At 37.6% G+C, this 25,347-nt stretch overlaps 2 protein-coding genes across 2 annotated transcripts; both read left to right on the top strand.

The window, feature by feature from the left end:
• Positions 1–9,814: 9,814 nt before the first annotated feature.
• On the top strand, positions 9,815–16,723 carry LOC130711723 (probable methyltransferase PMT5). Its single transcript, XM_057561442.1, has 9 exons — positions 9,815–10,745; positions 11,273–11,408; positions 11,559–11,799; positions 13,688–13,907; positions 14,045–14,205; positions 14,317–14,620; positions 15,340–15,472; positions 15,777–15,983; positions 16,208–16,723. Exons 1-8 carry the CDS (start codon positions 10,228–10,230, stop codon positions 15,924–15,926), a joined length of 1,863 nt encoding a protein of 620 aa, XP_057417425.1. The 5' UTR covers positions 9,815–10,227; the 3' UTR covers positions 15,927–15,983; positions 16,208–16,723.
• Positions 16,724–19,795: 3,072 nt separating this feature from the next.
• LOC130711724 (14-3-3-like protein GF14 iota) lies at positions 19,796–24,662 on the top strand. Its single transcript, XM_057561443.1, has 7 exons — positions 19,796–20,061; positions 20,647–20,953; positions 21,633–21,720; positions 21,843–21,952; positions 22,576–22,724; positions 23,066–23,109; positions 24,334–24,662. Exons 1-7 carry the CDS (start codon positions 19,989–19,991, stop codon positions 24,337–24,339), a joined length of 777 nt encoding a protein of 258 aa, XP_057417426.1. The 5' UTR covers positions 19,796–19,988; the 3' UTR covers positions 24,340–24,662.
• The last annotated feature ends 685 nt before the right edge of the window (positions 24,663–25,347 follow it).

Genomic DNA, 25,347 nt, shown 5'->3' with positions numbered 1-25,347 from the left:
AAAGAAGGAAGTCGATGCCTAGGCCGAGGTTGGTGCCTCCTTATCTGATTAAAGAACGGAGAGTCCCATCCCCTGAGGCCTAACCCTGGTGCCTCCTGTCATTTGCTCTTTCACACATTGATCTTGATTCGGGTTTCAATTCATTTCTTTCTCAGCCTTGCACCCGGTAATAGCGGAACTTGAAGTCTTGCTCGTCTTTTTCATTGACCAGGAAAGGATTATCATTTACTTAATATAAAAAAAAATTGGGGACGTGAAGTTCTTGCTTGGATCACATGGGCCTTGGGCTAGCCCTTCTATTTATCAGCGTTTTCAGCACCTGACCTTGTAGAACTTTCCAAGACAAATGATTACATTCGACTACATAATAAACTCCTTGACTTTTTAGTCCAAAACCAATGTCCTTCCTTCCTTTCTCTGGCGATTTTAAAAACCAATTTTTAGCTTAAAATCATTCACCAGCTCTTCCTCCCACTCTCTCACTTCTCTCCTCCAATGGAGCTACCATACCCCATAACTAATGACTGCGAATCAATTGAAATTGGTTCTTCTTGAACTAATTTATGAAACTTTAAGGGCTTTTATCATGACTCGTCCAATTATGGATAGTGATCTGATAGCATTTGAATGTTTTTATTATATAAAAAAATATCGGCTAAAATAGCGTGATGGCGCTCAAATTGAATATATAGCCAAAAGCATATGAAAGGGACAGAGGACCTTTTTTTGAAGAGTTTTATGTGTTTCCCTAATTCTTGGGTTGACTTTTTATTTTGAAAATCAGAAAACTATAATATTGATTCGTTAGAACTAGCTATAAGAGGAGCTTCAACCCGAATAATGCACAAGTTTCCAAATAATATTCATCCTTTTAACCACTTGACCCCCTCAAAAGCTCAAACATCGAAAACAACAACGAATACACCCTGCCAGATTAAGAAGGAAACCACCTCACAAGAAGGAATCTAACTTACGCATAACTCTCTGTCCATGTTTCATTTCCTATTTCAAGTACTCCCTGATATGGAAATCCAACGTTCCTTATCTTAATCATAAAAAGAAGAGAAATTAAAGCCTTGCAACATCGATTTAAGCCACACCTAAGCCCTCAATTTTATGAACTCCATGAGAACCTCCAAATTTACTTGCTACCCTATGAATGCTACAACATTCTTATGCAGCCATATGTTCCAAATTGTCATAGACCAGATTGTTCTCAAGCGCATCTTCTGTTTTTCCTTTTCCCCCAGCTCTCATGATAGAAGAAATGGGATTCAAGCTTGAAGCCTAGTACAGTTTCTGCCCCAACCATGAATAACAGTGCATCCATAGGTTGTAGGTAAAAGTGCACCCAAAGAAAAACATGAATGGTATATATCCTCTAGATGGCAAGAACAGAAAAAATAATTATCATCATTCCTATTGTTGTCAATGGTCACACCTCTCCTAAGCAAGTTGTCCAAAGTTGGCAGCCCAACACTTGAGATTTGGGCCATGTAAGCTTATCTGACTTTGTAACTTCCATTTGAATCGCACGTCCAGGGCCACCTTTCCTTCACATCCTTCTAGAGTTGAATTGATGATATATCCTACTTAAAAGTATCAAAAAGTAATTTTATCATCCTCCATGGTTACTGCGCGAAGTATGCACGAAGAGTTAATGTTGACGGATCTACTTTAGGTGTGGGAGGGTCACTTGTCCCTGCGTCATTCTTATGAAATTTATTAGTAATACTGTTAGAGATGAATAACCATAATATCCTACAGGATATTCCTTTATTATTATTTGTTATATTTTGTAATATGCCTCAGAATATTCCTTAGCATATTATGTAATTTTCTATTATAAATAACATTGTCTACCTCACACACAATTTGTGGTGAGAGTATCCAATCTTACATGGTATCAGAAGTTTAGGTTGAAACCCTAGCTTCAACCTTTTGTGCCGCCACCTTTCTCCCTCTTTTCCCGTGCGCCGTCGTTTTCCGTGCGACCCCACAATCCTTGCAGCCGACATCATCTCCACGTGTCTGGCCCCCTTTTGCTTTTTCCTGTGCGCCGTCGTTTCATGTCCGTTGGTTGCCGCGCGTGTCCTGCCTTCCTCCCACGCGCCCGACAAGCCAAACCCTGCCGCCAGACCTCGTGCTTTGTGCGGCCCTTGTCTTGCCAGCACCGACAACAACCTGCCTTGACCGCGTGTGTCTTGATTCCTGCCACGCGCCTGCCACGTCCAGCAGCTGCCGCCAGACCTCGTGTTCTGTGCGGAATCTCTTGCCAGCCAGCCTTGGTGCTTCTGTCCAGCCACCTTCTTTTTTGTTAATATACCACTGATATGAGAGTATATTAATGTATTAAGTTGCCCCTTTGTCCCCACGTGCCCCACATCCATATACATATAGTAACTAATAGGCATTTTTGCGATTTGTTCCAATGTGATTATAGTTTTTGACTTTCACATCTAGTTATTGTCAAGAAAAAGAGTAAAATATATTATGCTTCAATAATTCTCTTTGAAGAAATGAGATTGTAGTTTGGACACAGGCCCAAAAGATGTTATTTGGGATTATAAAGAAACAAATAACATTAATGGCCCATTAGCTTGAGAAGGAACACATAGAAAAAAGAAAAGATCGCTAGAAGATAAAATCATTGATAGAAACAGCTTGAGCTCCCCGCCACCAAAAGGTCTAGAATATCTATCTTGATAGAAAAATTAATTGAATTTCATCCATTAGGAAAATGAAAAATTAATTAGTCAAACACCTGCCTATATGTATTTTTTTATACTAATAAGATGTATTTTCTTCAAATGATTTTTAATAGTATTATTATATTTTTAACATTCTAAATTTATATGCGTCTTTTGCCCCCACAATAAAAACTTTTTGGATCCGTCACTATGTGAGATTTTCACTTGGCAGCTCCTGTTAGATTTTTTTCAAAAATGGAGAGATGCGAAATGTAATTTTGAAGAAATAATAGTACTTAACTTTCCACTTATGTGCAAAGTCTATGGTTGACCTTTAGGATAGGGAGTTGAATTTGTCACCCCACTCATTAAAAATGACACCCCACTTAAAACAATTTCGGGAAATCAATTCCCGAAATATTTCGGAAATTAAGTTCCCGAAGTATTTTCCTACTTAAAAGTGTAGTGTTACATTGTATTTTGAACTACCGATAATTTAAATTCAGAATATAAAATCCCGAAATATTTCGGAACTTAAAAAACCAAAATTGTGGGGTGAGATATCTAGTCATGGGGGTGGAAAATCTAATTCCCTTAGGGTAGGCTCTTCGTACAACAAAAAAGTGAGTAAGACTAAATCTACTTTTCAAATTATTTAGGATAGAGGTCACCACCAATCTCTAACTTGTACTTGGTCAACTAGAGACTCTCAGCGTTAACTCTTCGTGCATACTTCGTGCAGGAACCATGCAGTGAAAGAGCGGGATCTTACAAGTTGGACCTCTTGCATGGCGGAAGCCATCATTTCCTGTAGTCGTTGTGTAATCTCATAACGGGAAGGATCATTTAGGTTTTCTAGGGAGAAAGAGAATTCAAGTCGATCTTTTTTAGCAAGTAAATATTACACATTATATTTACATGTTATATGTTACAGGTTTTTTATGCTTTAGTGTAATGCAAAACATGAGATCGTGCACCTTACAAAAGCACCACATATAATATCTATACTACACAACATGCTGTAAGCAGTAGCTGGATATGCTCCAGCACCACATGAATACGGTTGTTTATTTTAGAACTATTACGTAATATTAGAGATATACTATAGACTAGTTAGTTCTAGTCAACTATCCTGTTAGTTGACTAATAGTTAGCAATTACAATAGTCTTTAGGAAAGACTATATATATACCAATTGTATCCAACTGTAATTGTTACCAATTTACATAATAGAATTCAATTACAACAAACACTCTCTCTCTCTACTCTCTCTCTCTCTACTCTCTCTCTTTTCTGAGTTTGGTTCATCTTCAACATGGTATCAAGAGCATAGTTTCGATCCATAGCCATGGCTGCCAGTGTTTCTACTACTGAACATTCTCTTTCTAAGTCTCTTTCACACAGTATAAGCATCAAGCTTGATGAGAAAAATTTTCTTTCATGGAAGCAGCAGATCGAAGGTGTGATTCGATCTCACAAGCTTCAACGATTCGTTGTCAATCCTGTGATTCCAGATCGGTTTCTTTCCGATGAAGATCGTGCTTCTGACAATGTCAATCCTGCATACTCTGCTTGGGAACAACAAGATTCTGCGTTGTTCACTTGGTTACTGTCATCGCTTTCTGAGTCTCTGCTTCCGATTGTAATCAATTGCAGTCATTCGTATCAGGTTTGGGATGAGATTATTGATTTTCATGAATCGAAAGCACAAGCTCAGTCAACACAGCTTAGATCTGAGCTCAAATCCATCACCAAAGGTTCGTTGTCTACCTCTGAATACTTGCGTAAGATCAAGTCGATTGTCAACACGCTGATTTCGATTGGAGATCCTGTTTCCTTTCGTGATCATCTTGATTTTATTTTCGATGGACTTCCAGAGGATTTCAGTCCTCTGATGACTCTCGTGTTCAATCGTGGAACTCCGTGTTCTATCAATGAAGTTGAATCGATGATCATCAGTCATGAGGCACGACTGGATCGTGTTAAGAAGAAGCACTCGAGTGATTCATTGATTACAGCGAATGTTGCGCAAGCCAGTGTTGGATCCTCAAATCACTCCGCTGCCTCTTCGCCAGCGCAATCTTCTGCGAATTCGTATGATACTCAAAATTCGAATTCTGGTGATTGCTCTAGTGGTGATTACCAAGGGGATTATCGCAGCGGTGGTGATTATCGTGGTGGTCGCGGCGGTGGCCGCAATGGTGGTCGTGGACGCGGTCGTAAAGGACGGGATTCTTCGGTTCAGTGCCAGATTTGCTCGAAATATGGCCATGATGCCTCTATATGCTATCACAGGAATACTTCTGGTTCCTTTTCACCATATGGCACTCCTCAGAATGGTGGTTTTGCACCTCAGTATGGCTTTTCTGGTGCAATGCCTCAGTTTGGGTTTCCTGGATTTGGTGCTATGCCTAGTTATCCTTCAATGGCTGGTTTTCCTTCCATGCCTGGGTTTGGTCTTCCTGGTAGACCTACTGCATCTTCCTGGTATTCTCAGCAGTTTTTCCCTGGTGGCTATGCACCTTCCAGTTCACATCTACAGCAAAGTTTTCAATCTGGTTGGAACTCTCAAAGAGCCCTTCATCCTCCTCAACCATCACACTCTCAAAGACCACCACAGTCTTATCTTGTAGGCCCTATAGCTTCTTCCGATACCAGCTCAGTGTTAGGACCAGCACCTCAGGGATTGCTTGCAGGGTCCAACTCTCTTCAAGGAGCAGGAAACTGGTATCCTGACTCTGGGGCTACTCACCACATTACCAATGACTCTACTCTATTCTCAGACAGCAATTCGGTTGCCAGCAATGACCATGTCCTCATGGGCAATGGTCAAGGTGTGTCTATTCATTCCATTGGCACAGCTAAGCTCAATTCCCCTATGCAACCTCACACTACTTTAACACTTAGAAAACTGCTTTTGGTTCCTACAATCACAAAGAACCTTGTTAGTGTGAGCAAGTTTGCAAAAGATAATGGCGTCTTTTTTGAGTTCTGGCCAACTGACTGTTTTGTGAAATCCCAGGACAATTCTGATTTGCTCCTTCAAGGCAAGCTTGGCAGTGATGGACTTTACAGCTTTGAAGATTTTCAACCTGCTCAAGCTTCCTCTACTGCTGATAAGCATTCTTCTTCTACAACTCCCTTAGTTTCTGTTTCTACTTTATAATCAAATAAAGAGCCAGTGCAACCTGTTAGTCCAGCACCTGCTCCTACTTCTTATGACCTGTGGCACAGTAGGTTTGGGCATCCTCACTATGAGGCACTCAAACATGCCCTCATACAAAGTAGTATAGCTGTTCCATCTAAGCCTACTAATACTGTGTGTGCTGCTTGTTGCCTTGGAAAGTCTCATAGACTTCCTTCACACACTTCTACAACAGTTTATTCCTTTCCTCTTCAGCTAGTGTTTATAGACCTGTGGGGACCAGCTTCTGTTCAATCATCCTGTGGTTATCATTACTTCTTAACATGTGTCGATGCCTATTCTAAGTACACTTGGATTTATCCTCTGAAGGTCAAATCAGAAGCTTACACTGTCTTTACACAGTTTAAAGCAATGACAGAACTGCAACATGGTCACAAAATTAAAGCTGTGCAGAGTGACTGGGGTGGTGAATTTAGGCCTCTCACTAAATTCTTTGCTGATCATGGTATTAATCATCGAGTTACCTGTCCACATACTCATCATCAAAATGGAACTGTTGAAAGAAAGCATAGACAAATAGTTGAGGTTGGCCTCACTTTGCTTGCTCATGCTAAGCTTCCAATGCAGTACTGGGATCATAGTTTCTTGACTGCTGCTTATCTTATCAACAGAACTCCAACTTCAGTTCTTGCCAATGCTAGTCCTTATAGCAAACTTTACAATCAAACTTATGACTGCAAGTTTCTCAAAGTTTTTGGATGTGCTTGCTATCCTTTCATCAGACCTTATCACAACATCAAGCTGGCATACAGATCTAAAGAATGCATTTTCCTGGGTTATTCCTCAAACCACAAGGGCTATAAGTGCTTGGATAGCACAGGCAGGATTTACATTTCTAAGGATGTTGTGTTCAATGAAGAGAGGTTTCCCTATACAGAGTTGTTTCCTCCTCAGTCTCTGAGTTCTTCTGTGCAGACTCCAATTCCAGCTCACATTCCTCTTTTCCCTGCACCAACACAACAGCAAACTCCTCCTGGCTTTCATCTTGGTAGTCCTGCATCAGAAGCAGCATCTTCCACCAATACACTACCTTCTCAACAAGCTTCTTTACACGGTGATATCCCTGTAGTGGAATCTCCTGCAGTCTCTTCCACTGTGCAAGCACAACTTCCAGCACCTCCAGTCAACACTCATGCTATGACAACAAGGGCAAAATCTGGGATAGTGAAACCACGGCTGTTTCCTACTCTTTTACTTACTCAAGCAGAACCAAAAACTGCTAAGCAAGCTCTGAAAGATCCTAAATGGATGAAGGCCATGCAGCAAGAGTATGATGCTCTTCTCTCTAATCACACTTGGTCTCTAGTTCCTCTTCCGCATGGACGAAAATCCATAGGCTGTAAATGGGTATTTCGGGTCAAAGAGAATGCTGATGGGTCCATTGATAGGTACAAGGCCAGATTGGTGGCCAAAGGCTTTAATCAAAGGCCAGGCATAGATTACAATGAAACTTTCTCTCCGGTTGTCAAGCCTACAACAATTCGAATTGTTCTTACCTTGGCTGTCACTCATGGCTGGCACATCCAACAACTAGATGTGAATAATGCTTTTCTTAATGGCTTCTTGGATGAGGAAGTGTACATGCAGCAGCCCCCTGGTTTTGAAAGTCAGGACAAGACCTTGGTTTGTAAGTTACAAATATCTTTGTATGGTCTCAAACAGGCCCCAAGGGCTTGGTTTGAGAGACTCAAGGCTGCCTTACAGAAATATGGATTCAAGTCCAGTAGGTGTGATCCTTCATTGTTCACTTACTCTTCTGGTCATGATAGGGTCTATCTACTTGTATATGTCGATGATATCATTGTTACTGGCTCCTCTATTCCTTTGATTCAGCAGTTGGTTCAGAAGCTTCATCAAGACTTTGCTTTAAAGCAATTGGGTGATCTTGACTACTTCTTAGGCATCCAAGTTCAGAGGTTAAAGGATGGTTCTCTCATTCTTTCTCAGACCAAGTACATTTATGATCTTCTTGAGAGGGCTAACATGGCTGAAGCAAAGGGAATATCAACTCCAATGGTTAGTTCAACTAGATTAACCAAGTATGGGGCCAATTACTTGACGGATCCTACTCTGTACAGGTCCATAGTTGGGGCCTTGCAATATGCAACCCTCACTAGACCTGAGATTAGTTTTTCAGTAAACAAAGTCTGTCAGTTTCTCTCCCAGCCTCTTGAAGAGCACTGGGCAGCAGTGAAGCGAATCCTTAGGTACCTCAAAGGGACTGCTAATCATGGTTTGTTACTGCAGAAGGGTTTTAAGCACAAACCTATGCCTCTCGAGGCCTACTGTGATGCTGATTGGGCATCTGATCCCGATGACCGGAGATCTACTTCTGGTTTTGGCATTTTCTTTGGTCCAAACCTAGTTAGCTGGAGTTCTAAGAAGCAAACTCTTGTTGCTCGCTCCAGCACAGAAGCTGAGTATCGAAGCTTGGCAAATACCACCTCTGAAATTCTCTGGATTCAGTCCTTACTTCAAGAACTGCAGATTCCTTATCACACTCCTCATGTCTACTGTGACAATATGAGTGCTGTGGCTCTTACTCACAATCCTGTCCTCCATGCTAGGACCAAGCATATGGAGTTAGACATCTTTTTTGTTAGAGATAAAGTTCTTAACAAAAGTCTCATTGTCACTCATGTTCCCTCCTTGGATCAGGTTGCTGACATCTTTACCAAAGCCTTATCACCCACAAGATTTGCTGCTTTGGCTTCCAATCTCAAGGTTGTTGACAAGTTCTCCCTTCATCACCCACCTTGAGCTTGCGGGGGTGTATTAGAGATATACTATAGACTAGTTAGTTCTAGTCAACTATCCTGTTAGTTGACTAATAGTTAGCAATTACAATAGTCTTTAGGAAAGACTATATATATACCAATTGTATCCAACTGTAATTGTTACCAATTTACATAATAGAATTCAATTACAACAAACACTCTCTCTCTCTACTCTCTCTCTCTCTACTCTCTCTCTTTTCTGAGTTTGGTTCATCTTCAACACGTAATGCCTCCATTTGGTAGCTGTTTGATACTTTGATTTGAATAATGAAATTGTGTAATTTCTTGTCATCATTGTTCCAGTTCAACAAAGACTTATATTAATCTTCACACAATCCATTCCAGCACATCCTTATTATTTAAATTTTAAATAACTTTGTTTGCGGGACACGACCACACTGAGATACCTTTAACGTTTTCTTTTTTCTTACTCAGTTTTATGGTTTTCTGGTTAGTTGAGTATAGAATCTTGTATCTCCCCATCGCAAGCTTAATCTCACGAGTTAAGATTAATATTAAAAATTACTGTCGATGTTATAAAAAAAAATGTTTTTATACTACTCCGTTAGATTAGTAAATTCTAGATAAGTTCAGAAGAGGGTCAAGGTAGCTTGTTTCCAAACCACTGCACTAGATGTGCATGTAGTCGCAGTAGTAGGCTCGGATTGCCTCTCTTCATTCTTCAATTCAATACTAAAATACTACTTCGGATGAATTGCTCGTTCTTACTCCGGGGAAACATATGATACATTGATTTTAGTTCCTGAAATTTGATTTAGACCTGACAGTGCTATATCAATTAAATAGTGCAGATGTGATGAGTGACTCAACGTTCTGTTAGACACACATGTATAATTTGACACTAAAGATGAAAATAGATGATAGTGTGTATTTTCAGGGATTTAAAACCAAGAAATTATTTTTTCACAGAATAAAACCAACTACTATATATATTTTCAGCGAAAAGAGCATATTTAAAAGCCAAAATATAAGGCCACCATTATTAATTAATGAAACCAATTATTCCATTCCATGTCTAGTTTAGATTTTAGTTTTACGCAACATAACATACATAAATTATTGCCTCGAGTATTATTTGATGTAATTAATAAATGATGGGGGAGGAGGTATATAAACCAAGAAAAGAGAAAAATGGCAAATGAAGCAGACTGAGAGAGGAATCCCAACAGTTTGAACAACACCATTCTTCTTCTTCTCCTTCTTCAATCTTCACCATTGAGAAATCGCTCTCTCTGGATCATCATCAAATTCACCAAAACCCTAGTTCTCCATTGCCAAATCGCTTTCTGGATCCAAACAGGTAAAATCAGTTCAATTCTTCTCCTCAATTGATCCAATCCGATCTGGTTGATTGATTCTCCCGATCGCCATTGCTCGATCGCATTCCGAAATCTGCGATTTCCAGTGGTTTTGTTCTTCGTTTCAATGATTGCTGTTGGTATATCGAGTGTCACAACGACGATGAGAGGGAGAATTGGAAAATCAGGGTCAACGAAGCTTGCAATTTAGCGTGGTGGTTTCGAATCTCGAGCGAAATGAGAAGCTCCTCCTCCTGGTTCAACAAAACAACCAGCCCTAAACCACCGCTGAGTTGGTTAATCATGAGCCTGATTACTCTCCTAGCTCTGGTTGCACTTTTGCGTTCTTCTTCTTCTTCATCATCTTCCGATGACATTGATTCCGCGGCGCCGCGGAGACCGGCGTCGCTTATCTACACGAACTATAGGAGGATTAAGGAGCGTGCAGCTGTGGATTATTTGGAGTTGAGGTCCGGCGGAGGCGCGAGGCAGAAGGAGCTAGAGCTTTGTGGGAAGGAGAGGGAGAATTTCGTGCCGTGTCACAATGTGTCTGCGAATTTGTTGTTGGGGTTGAAAGAAGGGGAGGAGTTTGATCGGCACTGTCGGGTGGCGACGCCAGTGGAGAGGTGTTTGGTTCGGCCTCCCAAGGAGTATAAGATCCCGCTGCGGTGGCCTACTGGTAGGGATGTTATATGGAGCGGGAATGTGAAGATTACCAAAGATCAATTTCTTTCTTCTGGAACAATGACCAAGAGGTAGTTCCTTTGTCTTACTTCATTCATTCATTCATCATAGAGCCTCCTTAATTTGGATATTTATTTAACACGCAAATTTTCGAAAACAAAAAAGTGCTTTAGGTCCAACATTGGTGATTCTAGTAGCTTGGCAATTAATGAAATTGTGGAAAATTGTATGAAAATGGACCTGATGCAGTTGAGTTTGGACCACAATTTTTATAAGGGTCTTCATTGTTTTGAGACCCTAATCACAATTTGAGACCCTTATTCAATTTGAGACTTGAGTGGTTATTCATGTTATTTTATTTTTATTCGGGATAAAAGACTCGTTGAATTAAGTGTTAGAAGTCCACATTGGCTAGAGATATGACATAGATAGCCTTTATAAGGGTAGAGCAACCCTCAACTCTTGAGCTAGCTTTTGTGGTTGAGTTAGGCCTCCCAAATTCTAATATTAAGCAACATATCTTTTTTCAGTTCTTTCTCTGTCGTGATTCATGATTTTAATTTTTTTAACTTTCTGTAATTTCGTGATGTTTATCTAGGTTGATGCTGCTAGAAGAGAATCAAATTGCCTTTCACTCGGAGGATGGGTTGATCTTTGACGGAGTGAAAGATTATTCTCGTCAACTTGCTGAGATGATAGGGTTAGGAAGTGACACTGAGTTTCATCAAGCTGGTGTAAGCTTTTCATATATCATAATCCACGATTGATAGTACTATTGTGCTATTTAGCTGCCTATATTCTCTTTCTGATTCTCATTGAAAACCATGTGCTTTTTATTGCTTAATATATCTGACTGATCTTCTATATTGATCACATTATAACAGGTTCGAACTATACTAGATATTAATTGTGGATTTGGGAGCTTTGGAGCTCATTTGTTGTCACTGAAAATTATGGCTGTTTGTATTGCCACGTATGAGGCAACTGGCAGCCAAGTCCAATTGTCTCTTGAGAGAGGACTTCCTGCTATGATTGGCAACTTTATTTCACGACAGCTTCCATATCCATCATTATCATATGACATGGTTCATTGTGCTCAATGCGGCATCATTTGGGATGAAAAAAGTAATTATATAGTTAATGCACATTACTCTTTCATTCTTAGTTCAGACTTTATAAAGTTCAATCCATAGTTTTTCAGTTGCTACCTTTTATGCTGATGAATAGTCATATGTTATATGTTTGTGTTTTTTTAATTTACCTCATAGTATTTGTCAAAAATTGTATTTGATGACAAATATAAAGAAAAGACCGAGTAAGAAGCACAATATGTGGCTTTGTAGTCTGTGAAGCTAAATAAGTATGGTTAGGCTATTATTTGTCTAAGCTCAAATTAGTATTGAGTTATCAGTATCACTAAATATTATTGACCTTCACCTTACTGCTCAAGGGTATATTTGTTTGAACTTTAGTTTGAAAACATGATTCTATGATACAATTTTTTAAAAATTTCATAAGCCGTGTTTTTAGCTTGTGAGGCTTGTTTTTATGGTTTTTATACTTCATTATTTCACAACTTATTATTATGAATTTTGTAAACACATTTTTTCATTAAGTCTAAGAGATTACTTTTTCCTTAAGAAATGCACAAAAAAAGGGGCCCTGTGCTTATGGGATAATTGATCCTTGACATGTTATTAGTAAGTCCCATCTTTGTCAACCCATTCTTTCTGGTTTCTCTAAATTTAGCATAAGATATAGTTGGCCTTCATATTATCCACTCTTCCAGAATAAAGAATTCATCCATGAAGGGATGTGTTAACAAATATATATTTATTATTGTCCTCCTAATTGCTAATTGCTATAAGATTTGATTTGAAATAGTTGATAGTAGATAGTCATCAGTTTCTTACTATTTTTTTTTTTTGGATAGAATCTCATATAGCCTTTATGTATTTTATGTTTATTTATCTTCTAGAAGCAGATTCAATATTTTGGTAATAATCTAACCGGGAGTGGATATCATAAAGCTAAGATTCAAATGACTTTTAAATGAGAACAAAACCGATGGATTGGATCCATGTGTCTAAACTACAGAACAGATTGTATTATATACAATAGGCAAAATAATTACATAAGATCATTGCTTCCTTATTTACAATGAATACGTTACCTGATTACATTTATTACAAGATATTATACCTATTCACATAATTTCCAACACCCCCCTCAAGCTTGAGTATTTATGTCATATGCACCAAGCTTGTTCAAATGTAGTTACCTCAAGGACCTCTCAATGACTTGGTAAAAACATCAGTCAGCTGATCATTTGAATTGACGAATCTAGTACTGATATCCAGATAAAATCTTCTATCTTATAAAAAATGGAAGTCAATCTCAATGTGTTTGGCCCTCATGGAAAACTAGATTTTGGGCATGTGTAGGGCTGCCTTATTGTCTCAAGTGTGTGTTATCAGTGAAACATCCCCAAATCTCAGGTCTTGAAGCAACTATTTGACAAGTGGCTGTAGCCATGACTCGAAATTCAGCTTCGGCTCTTGATCTTGCCACTATAATTGTTTCTTTACTCTTCCAGGAGATTAAGTTATCACTAAGAAAAACAAAAAAAAAAAACAGAGATGGATCTCCTATGAGAGGGAGAACTTGCCCAATCTGCATCTGAGTCTCCTTCATCTTGTGTATAGCCCTTCTAAGGCTTGGATGACCTATCTGAGCAATGAGGAGAGGAGAATCCACCACCGAGGCAGCATGAGCAGAAGTCTAAAGGCTTGGATGACTCATACTAACTGTTACCAAACAAAGTCATGGTTAAAATAGATGTCTGAAATGTTTGTATGAGGATGTGACCCCTTTTCTTCCATTTCCTCCATATATTTGCCATGTCCTTTTACACGAAACATCCTTCCATGATTTTTCTATACCATATTGATTATTGTTTAGTTTCTGTATGAACTGCTGTTCTCTGCTCTCTAACATTGACCTCATCCTACAGAAGGAAAGTTTCTAATAGAAGTTGATCGTGTTCTTAAACCTGGAGGGTATTTTGTTTTAACCTCACCAACAAGCAGGCCGCAGGGTTCACGGGAGAAAACAAGAATTATATTGAATCCAATTGAAGAGCTGACCCAGCAACTCTGCTGGACTCTTCTTGCTCAGCAAGATGAGACTTTCATCTGGCAGAAGGCTGCTAGTGTTGATTGTTACGCATCTCGGTAAGGATATTTGTATAAACAGGTGATATGAAATAGTCAATAGACAGTTTACTACTTCTAGTTGTGATGTTGGCTTATCAATTGAACATTTACTACTATAATATAGCTTCTTTGTGACATTTGTTTCTTAATTGTAGCAAGAAGCGTGCTATAAAGCTATGTGAAGATGAGGATAATGTTCAATCATATTATAAGCCTCTTGTACATTGTATAAGTGGGACCTCTAGCAGGCGTTGGATTGCAATACAAAACAGATCCTCTGGATCTGAGTTGAGCTCAGAAGAACTTAAAATTCATGGTAATTGTTGTTTTTAAACAGCTTTCTGTTTATGTTCTCCTTGCTTCTCCAAAATTTCATTCCTTTTTTTTTCTGCTATGCCTTTTCATGAATTTCTCTTTATTATTGCAGGAGTTCAGCCTGAAGAGTTTTATGAAGATACACAATTCTGGAGATCAGCTGTGAAGAATTATTGGTCATTGCTTACACCTCTAATTTTCTCTGACCATCCTAAAAGACCTGGAGATGAAGATCCACTTCCTCCATATAACATGATCCGGAATGTTATGGACATGAGTGCTAATTATGGGGGTTTGAATGCTGCCCTATTGGAGGAGAAAAAATCTGTGTGGGTCATGAATGTTGTTCCTGCAAGTGATTCTAATGCACTTCCTCTAATACTAGATAGAGGTTTTGCTGGTGTTATGCACGATTGGTAAGCTACTATTTGTTCATAATCTTGAGCATGTTTGTTGTGTGTGATTATGAACTAATAATTGATAAAGACCATTGAGGGTAATAAACTGATAATACCACTAAAGCCTGATAAATGTAGTTTTCTTACCTTAACATTACCTCACTCGTAAGACAAACAACAGCACAGTTGTGTATGCTAGTTGGCAAAATAACTGTAATTTTGTTGATTACTCCAAAAGATATATGTTCCTGATAGTTTTACTGCTGAAAATGATTTAGTGGTGTTTGTTAAGTATGTGCTAAATAATTCCAGTGGAACTCCTTTTTAGTAAATTATTCAATGACTGTAGTTTCAATTATTGTAGACTCACAAGTTTCATATTGTTCGAACAATTTCCTTTAATAGACATTGTACAGGTTTAATGCGGAGATTTCAGTACCAAATATTCAGTTTTTTTTGTCAACCACACCCATTGCTTTATTAGTTTTGATTTCCCTTTGGGAATGAAATTGAATATAAATGTAGCATGCATGCATGTTGTACTATTAAATTGAAACTACCTAACTTAGTTTATTGCAAAACCAGTTCTCAAGTACCATCAGCTTGTTTGGAGTTCCATATCTAAATTCTCTTATTCTTTGGAGTTCATTGACTCACCTCTTTTGTAGAATAATGCTGGTGCATATGAGCCTCCAGATAATTCAATTTTGTATATGACTATTGATACTGATCTTCAGGTGCGAACCTTTCCCCACCTACCCCCGAACATATGACATGCTTCACGCACATGGACTTCTCTCACATCTCACTACTAAGAGGTGCCGAATGATAGACTTATTCTTGGAGATGGATAGAATACTGCGTCCAGAGGTATGATGTTCCTACTTAGGTTCATTTTCATGATTGTTGGTGCTGGGAAGTTCCATCATTGATTTTTGCTGGATGTAACAAAACAGTAATCTGGCACCTTTCATCCTCTTCTTTTCTGAACGATAATCATCATATGATTCTTTTTAAGCCATTTGACTCTAATAATGCATGCTCATTGACTGTTGTGATGCACACCTGAAATAGTTTACTGGATTTGTGTGTTTTTAGTACAAGTAGTTGCCAGTCTCAGTTTGTAGGAATGGTCTTTGAAGCCAAATTTTTTTATAACATATATTTTCTCTAGGGATGGATCATTATTTCTGATACAATGGGAACAATAGAGATGGCTCGCACAGTTGCAACACAAGTACGCTGGGAAGCAAGGGTAATTGATCTTCAGAATGGCAGCGACCAACGGCTACTTGTTTGCCAGAAACCATTTGTCAAAAAATAATTGATTGAGTACTAGTTTATCTCACCCATGACAGATGAACACAATTTTTTTGCTCTGGTAATTCCTCCTGACCACTTTTTCTTTACTGGAAAACATTTTCTTGTTTTGGTAAAATTGGATAGCATTTAATTGAGTAGAAATTAAACATTGTGGATGCATTAAACTGTGGGTCTCACCTGACATGAAGTCTGTGTTAGTCTTGAGGGGTCTAACACAAGTCCCATATGCCATGAAGTTATAGCATATATAACTGGTAATTTTTTCTGTTTTTACAATTTCAGAGAATGGATTTTTGAGTTGGAACATGTATATATAGAGCTCAGAGCCCATGACTTCGATCTTTTCCACAACTGGGTCAGGATATTGGAGAAGCTGTAGATTCTGAAGTGTTTAAGTTCTTTATTTTTTGTTTGGTCAAAGTGTTTGTATTAATTCATTCATCTAATATCTTGGTCAGCATTTTTTTTCATGATTTCTTTGTCGATCATTGGACTTCAGCATTAATGTTGAACATTCATTAGTTTTTGAGAAAGAATTTGAATGACCTCAAAATTGGAGAGTTAAATGGAGAAAGTAACAACCTTGCCTTGGTCTACGTGCTTCGTCGGCTAAGGATAATCTTCAACCCTATGTAATGTATTGCTGGAATGCCGCAGGTGCCCCGCTAAGAAACAGGCATAAGTATAGCTATTTAGTTTGATTAATCTGCTGGTGGAAAGAAGTTCTGTAAATGCTCTATTGATCTTCAAGAATCTATTTTCAAATTAATATTCTGAAGGCAAAGCATTTGAAATTAATATTGTTCTTACAGAATTTTTGCTGTTTCATAAACAGTAAACCATGTTAGTACTAGATAGATCTTTCCCGGTCAATCATCAGGGCGGTTTGAATGGTAGGTATAAAATGTAAGTGAGACTCACTTGTGCTATTTTCAAATCGCATATATGCTTGGGCTTAGTACTTGAGTATTGATGTTTTATTCGATTCATCAAAATACTGACAATATAGTTATTACTTTTTTGATGCTGGCAATATGTTTCTTTTCTTGACATGCTATAGAGGTGTAGGAAGATCATTAACAGCATACATTTAAGTGAGATAATCATTTCTAAACTAAACTGATAAGTGAGATTACATAACTAACGGTTTGTCCCCGAGGGTTAGCTCAAGTGGTAAAAGCTAGAGGACATAAGGGTTGGGGAGGGGAAGGTCCAGGGTTCGAATCCTGGAAGGGAAATGTGAAGGGATTTTCTAACTTACTAACAACTGATCACTAACATTTGCCTATCAAAAAAAAAAACATAACTAACGGTTTGGTTGGCTGTTTTGTAGCATAAATTGAATAATAAAAGGGTTGTGGAAACCAATAAGAGAGAACGTGAATAATCCTAAGGAAATATTATTCAAATGCACAGTAGATTTTCCTTAATCACAAAATATAACAATCGTCTTGAATTCGATTAATTCAAGTTCAGAAGTGAAAATCGTCTCTTCAAAGTACAAGAATAATCTTTATTGAGAGTCCTTAAGGTAACAATCAATCAGTGTTAGAGATTTAAGTTCTTCATTTAAAATTCTCCATCTTCACACATTTAATTAGTTACTGAATCCTTGATTTCGATTTTATCAAATAAATGTTTAAAATGGAATATGTAAACAAACTCAGCCAATTTGTATGATTTTAAAAACATATTCAAACTCGGCCAATTTGTACAATTTCACTCCATTAACAAAAATAAAGAATGACAATCATGGTAGTTGAATCGCGTATCGTATTGTGTATCGGAAGACTTATTTTTTGTCTCGTGTATCATATCGTATTATGTATTGTACGATATAAACACACACAAAAATAAGTTATAAATGAAAAATATATGATATATATAATATAATTAATCAAAGGATGACAAAATGCAAGTTTTCATCTCCTTCAAAATCATCAATAACATGACAAATGCAGCACTTCCATACTTGCTAAACTATGCTTTGATCATACAACTTAATAACAGAGGTGAACAGCCTTGAATACTTGAAGTTGAACATGTTGGTTTTGATTCTGATAGAAGATGCGTTGAAATTGGGGGTTTTAGGGTGACTTCAATCCCTAAATTGATTGGGTCAATTGGGTTGACCCACTTTGGCCCAGATTTAAAAAAAAAACGCAAAAAAAGGCTTAAAATAACAAATATGTGAATCAGTGCGATACATCTTCGTATAGCGATACAATTATACCTGATACGATACAACCAATACAGGTGCGATACAGAGACAATTCGATACACATGTACGATACGTATCATTAGGCTAAAAAAAACGTATCGTATCGGCGTATCGTACGATACTTACTACCATGATGACAATAACAAGATTAAGTCTACACACAAATACAAATGAAAATAAAATCCCAAGAATGGACTAAGTTTAGCAACCCATCATCATGGGTGAAAACTCATTAATGAAACATAAAGAATATAACAACAACCACAATTTGTAAAATACTAGTAAATAGAATGACATAAAAAGTGATAGAATAGAACTACCAAAATATGATTCATTCGCACTCTCGCTTCATTTCCATTTTTTATTTTGGCTTAATTGCAACTTTGGTCCCCGACGTTTACCAATGCCACGATTTTGGTCCCCCACCTAATTTAATTACATGAATGGTCCCCGACGTTGTAGGTCGTGTGCAACGTTAGTCCTACCATTTATTTCTTAATGGAGGAGGTTTACGTGGACGTCCTGTTGGAGAGAGAAAAGAGGTATGAGGAGAGAGGGAAGCACGTGAGTATCACGTGACCCTTATCTGAACCAATTATACCCAAACCCCTGACCTCCCTGGAACGAAGAAGGTAACGCGATTTAGATCCCTAGGGTTTCAGATTTGGTTATAATGAGTTCATATAAGGTTCACGTGAGTTCACGTGATACTCACGTGCTTCCCTCTCTCCTTAGATCTCATTTTTCTCTCCAACTAGACGTCTACGTAAGCCTCCTCCATTAAGAAATAAACGGTAGGACTAACGTTGCACACGACCTACAACGTCGGGGACCATCCATGTAATTAAATTAGGTAGGGGACCAAAATCGTGGCATTGGTAAACGTCGGGGACCAAAGTTGTAATTAAGCCTTTTATTTTCTATCTATTTCTCTCTTCTTTTTCAATCATATCATTCATGACATCTCTTAATGCAAAAGCTCTATCTTTGGTCCAAATGATGTATAGGACATGATTAAGCTCAAAACGAGTTCCGAGAGAATTTTGTTTGGCCCAAGTGTCCTGGACAAGTTTATTTAGCAACTCTTTGTCCTTGGTCTTGTAATTTGGTCCACGTGGTATTTGCAATGCATCCTTCAAGAGCTTGAATAAGCTTGTTCCAATCCTTGACTTTCTCATCACTTCCTACAATCTCATCAGTTTGGTTCAAGGGAGGAGGCGGCGATGGGAACTATACGAGACAGAGGCAACATGTTGAGGGAGGAGCAACAAGAGAAGAGAAATATAATTTTAATTTTTTTTATCAACTAATCATTGTACCGACCATCATAGTGATTGGTTGATAAAAACATTTGTTGGGATGAACTTACAACAATTTTTCAAACGGGTGGTGACATCCGTTAAAACAAAACAAAAACACTATTATAGGTCATTTTATCTTAAGCGTCCTGCAAGACATAGGTGCACTTACACCCTATAAGCACTTGTATGAAAAATTAAATATTTTTTTCAATTGAAATAATGCATTTTGTTGAAGCCATAGGGATCCCATCCCTATTATTTTATGGTATAAAAATCTAACAACCTTGGGTTGGCTAATTGACCCTACCTAACCTAAGATTAACTAAGCATTGCAATTCTTCCGATTTGGGCGCTTCCCCTTTCAAAATCTCTCATCCAACGGTCCAGATTCGGTCTTACCATCTCCCCCCCAATTGTTGCTCCACCTTTATAACAATTCCACCCTACCTTCCCTTCTTCCTCGCTCGTTCGCATTCTTCTTCTTCTTCTCCACATCGCAAAAATTTCCAACGAGTTTGCTGATTTTTCCTCTGATTCAACAATGGCCGCGGAGAAGGAGAGAGAGACGCAGGTTTACATGGCCAAGCTTTCTGAGCAGGCTGAAAGATATGAAGGTTCCTTTTTCCCTTTATTATTGCAATGCACACCTTGATCCATGGTTAGATTTAGGGTTTTGAATCGCTGTCGCGGTTGTGGTTGCGTTACGAAATTACAGTCAAATGCAGGTTGAAGCGACCGCAAAATCGGTTGCGATGCAGCCAAAATTGCGGTTACCGACCGCAATTTAGAACCCTGGTTAGATTGATAATGATATGTTGCGTTACGGAATTACAGTCAAATGCAGGTTGAAGGGACCGCAAAATTGGCTGTGATGCAGCCAAAATTGCGGTTGCGGACTGCAATTTAGAACCCTGGTTAGATTGATAATGATATTGATATGTTGCGTTTGGGTGCAATCCCAAGGTGTGGATATATTACAAACTGCAAAAAATGAATAATGTAACAAAGGAATGATACCAACAGAAAAGTCAGCACAAAAAAACAATGTGTTAATTTTTTTTAAAATAGATTTATGATATAGAGCATATTGGAAAAAATGTCAGAAATGTGTGTTGGTACGTGGTGGCATTTAATTTCTCTTAGGTTAGCTTGTGTTTGTTTTGATGTTCCCTGAATTAACCTTCATATATATTATGCAGAAATGGTTGAGTGCATGAAGGCTGTAGCAAAACTTGATCTTGAGCTAACTGTGGAAGAGAGGAACCTCCTCTCAGTGGGATATAAAAATGTGATTGGTGCAAGGAGAGCCTCGTGGCGCATTATGTCTTCGATTGAACAGAAGGAAGAGTCAAAGGGAAATGAGAGCAATGTGAAACTGATCAAGGGTTACTGCCACAAAGTAGAGGAGGAACTGTCTAAGATTTGCATTGACATTCTGACAATTATCGACCAGCATCTGATTCCTTCTTCCGCTTCAGGAGAAGCCACCGTTTTCTACTATAAGATGTGAGTCATGTTGTAATTAGTACTCTTATGGCATTTTCTTTGTTAATTCAATTTATCTGCTTTATTGAATAGTTGCTTCCTTTGGATAGATATTTTCCCCATTTTGAATATAATATGAAAGATGCATGCTATGAGAGATAAAAGATAATGCAAAAATATATTGTGGGTTTGTTCTATTTTAATTTATTGATTATTAAGAAACAAAAGGTAGCAGAACATTCTACTTATTCGTAATAGCATGATATATATATATATATATATATATATATATATATATATATTGGTTGTTTGAAAATCTTCCGTGCAGAAATAATGAGAACAAAAGGAAAATTTAAGACTGCAGAAGGCTATAACTACTGAGCAATAGAGCATCTTATTAATAAGACAAAGGGTTGAATTGCACACAAAAAAAAATGCAACTTGATATTAGACAAGTGCTTAAGAAATCAAATTAATTCTACAATCAGAAGCTACTCACCTTCTTCCCAGAATTGATTTTTAACTTCAGAGTCAATTGATGAAGGATTTCCAAACATGTTACTCTGACTTTTATTTTCCTAAAATACAACAAAAAGAAACTGACTACAATTTTAGTAGCTTTCCCATCAGCAATATCTCTTGCTAGTTTTCACATGCTTTGATTCTCTGTTTGATTTCCTTCAGCTTCATTTTGATCCAGGAAAGGTGATTATTATCGTTATCTTGCTGAGTTCAAGACCGACCAAGAGAGGAAGGAGGCAGCTGAGCAGTCACTAAAGGCATATGAGGTTAGTGCCTGGCCTCTCTCATTTCAACACTGAATTGATTCACATGGGAATATATGATATCTTGTGTTCATCTTTAGTATATGGTGCTCTTGCTTGATGTACAAAACAATTTCTGTTAACAGGCTGCTTCAGCCACTGCAAACACAGATCTTCCTTCAACACATCCAATCCGTCTTGGACTTGCACTCAACTTCTCAGTCTTCTATTATGAGATAATGAACTCACCTGAAAGGTAACTCTCTATTCTGGCACTTTGGCCAAACTCAAATGTACAGGATTTGGAGGAGTACTTGGCTTAGCGTGACTGTTACTTTTTCAACAAAAAGTGCATCAGATGGATTAATATCCCACTTTCATACTTTCTAATGATTAACCAAACAGACTCTAAGGCTTACCATGACTTAGGAGTTTATTTTAACGTCTCCGTTTTCCACTCATAACACCAAAATTTGCTTTATGAAATTATTTTATAGTAATAATTGTATTTGAAAAATTAAATGCCGGTACGAAGGGTGGTGAGAGTAGAAAAAGGTATGTTAAAAGAAATGTCCTAAGTCATGCCAAGCCTTAGTCCATGGAACTGCTTTTTGCACATCGTTTTTAGTTTTGCTATTTTTGCCTACTCCAATCTTATTTTTATTTTTTAACTTAAGGAGATTGGGACATGCAAATAGTAAAAAAGGGTGTGTCTTGGTCAATCCAATTTTATAACCCATCATTCTTTTAAAATGTAGGATTTTCTCACTTACACATCACACTCACATGTGCTTAAAAGAATTCTTTTTGTTTGCATTGGTCCAATCAAATTGCTTTTGTTGTTAGCTCTGGTTTTAATGTTAATACTGAAACATGCAGGGCCTGTCATTTGGCTAAACAAGCTTTCGATGAGGCGATTGCTGAGTTAGACACCTTGAGTGAAGAGTCATACAAGGACAGCACTTTGATCATGCAGTTGTTGAGAGACAACCTTACTCTCTGGACCTCTGATTTACCTGAGGATGGAGGTACGCTCATGATTGACACTTGATATAAGGTTCATTGTGGTTGTGCCCTGCTAAATACCTATAACATTTTTCTGGATAAATATTAATGTTCAAGACCAATAGAAGAAGACAAGTATACTTCTCTTCTACCTACACAGTATTTTTCATTCTTTCCTATCCTTGAAAGAAAATCAAATTAGGACAAATAGCAGTATAAAAAAAACTGTGTTAGCCCAAGATTTTAATTTCTTGTGGAGCTACTAGTTCTTGCAAAATTTGGGTTCTTGTTATTTTTCTTGCTATATGAATTGCAATTAGAACTGCTCAATAGTGGTGCTCAGAATATAACTGGTCTCATGCAGGTGATGAAATCAAAACAGAAGAAACAAAACCTGCTGAACAGGAGGTATGTGTATGGTAATTTTGCCTGAATTTGCATGATTTTCATTTTTTTTAGAAAGAAAAATTATATTGATGAGGAAAATGTCATTGATATACACCCTTCCTCAAACTGGATCAAAAGCCAGCAGCATCGAAGGCAAAAACCCCAAAAAGAACAGTAACCAACCCATAAAAGCACCTGAGAAGAACCTGTAAGGCTTTAACCCCCAAAGTCAAAGACAAAAACCAAAAACACGAGCCAGCAGCCCTCAAAGCCCCTAAAACCAAATCAACACCCAAAACCCCAAATTTGCATGATTTTCATGAGTGTTTGTTTTTTGTATGCATATAAAATTTGCAAACAAATAAGGACCGACTCTGGCACGGACACCCGACATGACATAAAATGGACACCACATTCAAAATAAATTAAGTTTTATAATTTTCTTATCATGATATGTCTCATAAAAAACACTAAGTCATATTTTCACAATGAACACTTTATCTCTTTGCAAAGAAAATCCTAAAGAGAGAATTATTTATATTCCTTAGAAGTTAAAACAACTTAATAGATTTAAAATGGAATTTTAGAATCTAAAACATATAATTAAGTTGGCTTTTATGACAATTTTAAAAATTAATATTGCGTTTTATGATATCAGTGTTCTAAAGATGTTGGTTCGGTCTCGTAAGCTTTGCTAAACAGTGTCTTGAGTCAGAAAACATTTTTTTTAGTTCGGACACTGTAACGGGATGTCTAACGAACTGAAATCCTCTGTTTTCCTTTAGTGTTTCATTTGAGATTATACCTGCCATACCCATGTCTTTATTAATTAACTTGTCACAATTTTATCATTGGGACAGAGAATAGGACACGAAATGGGAATAGAGGATCTTAATCCATTTCTAACATGTGTTGAACCGGTGTGTCACCAATGCCGAACACCCTTACACTTCCCTGTTTAGATGTGGCTGTAATTCTTAGGTTATAAGAATCTAAAAGTAAGCTAATGATGTAAAACTGAGGTGTGGAATTTTTTTTTGTTTTCCTCTTCTCAATGCTAAAAGGGGCTGACATTTAGTTGAGAGAGGTTTATGCTGGATGTTCACTTGGTCAATGTTTCAATCAATCCTAGTAATTTCCTTTTGGTGACAAGAACTTATTTCTCTTCATCTTCCACATGCTTATAGTGACAGAAAATTAAGCACAAACAACATTTCCCTTGACATTTTTTCTTTTCACTTACAGCACTAACATGGCAAATTTCACCCTGGACGCAGTAATCAGACTTCAACGACGTAATTTTTCAGCATTTAATCTAGCAGTTCGTTTTGGACTGAACTCCATTATTACTGTGCTCTTGTTACAACCAACTGATGCTAGAAAGTGCAATCTACAGCTCTTTTCTTCTTTTTTTTCTTTTAATTAGCAAAGCTTTACTTTCTACAGCTTTGATATATTTCAAGTGAAATGGTCAATTTCAGTAATGGATGATTTACATGTATAACCAAAAGCACATCTTTTCCTTGTTGGTTACTTTTTAATTGATTCTGTCCAAAATGTTTGTTTCCTCTGCACTTTTAGGCGCCAAAAAATTGTTTAGCAGGGTTGTTTAACGCAAATTTAGTGATGAGTGTAGTCCATTATAGTGATTACAGCTCTAGTTTATGATTCGTTTGTATGTTAATTGTTAAGATATCCGATGATCTTGTTCTATTGGATGGTTATGAAGTCTAAACAATAAGCATAGATCAGAAATAGAAAACATCAAACTTTTAAGGAGATGCACTTCGGCTAAGATAGAAAAATTAGAGGTGCATTCCCTTTTAACATCTTTTTGGAGTGTTACTGCTACTTCTACATTTTTACCAGCTCTTACTATTGTGCTGGAAAATAATGGACACAAATAGTAAAAACAGTAGTGTCTATATAGGGATGTAATAGTTCGTTTGATGCACTTTATGTCATCTGGAGGAATTTCATGTTCTTGTGAAAGTAGTGTCTCTATTTTGAGTCTCTCTTTGATGAATTGTATCTTGAGGATCATATATTTCCATGAACTAGTAGCTTCTCTTCAGTCAAACTTTTCAAACTCTCCGAACAAGTCTTTCTGGTGCTTCAAATTTGACATAATACAAGTGTTGATCAAGGGTGATGCACCTAAACGCCTTTCTATGTGGGCGGCTGACTCATGTTCGCAGGAACTTGGTCTACCTTTCAAGATTTTGGCACAATACTAGTCAGTGACTTGGGCTTTTAATA

This window comes from Lotus japonicus, chromosome 4, assembly GCF_012489685.1.
Source record: "Lotus japonicus ecotype B-129 chromosome 4, LjGifu_v1.2".
Lineage (NCBI taxonomy): Eukaryota > Viridiplantae > Streptophyta > Magnoliopsida > Fabales > Fabaceae > Lotus > Lotus japonicus.
This window is presented reverse-complemented; position numbering and strand designations above follow the sequence as displayed.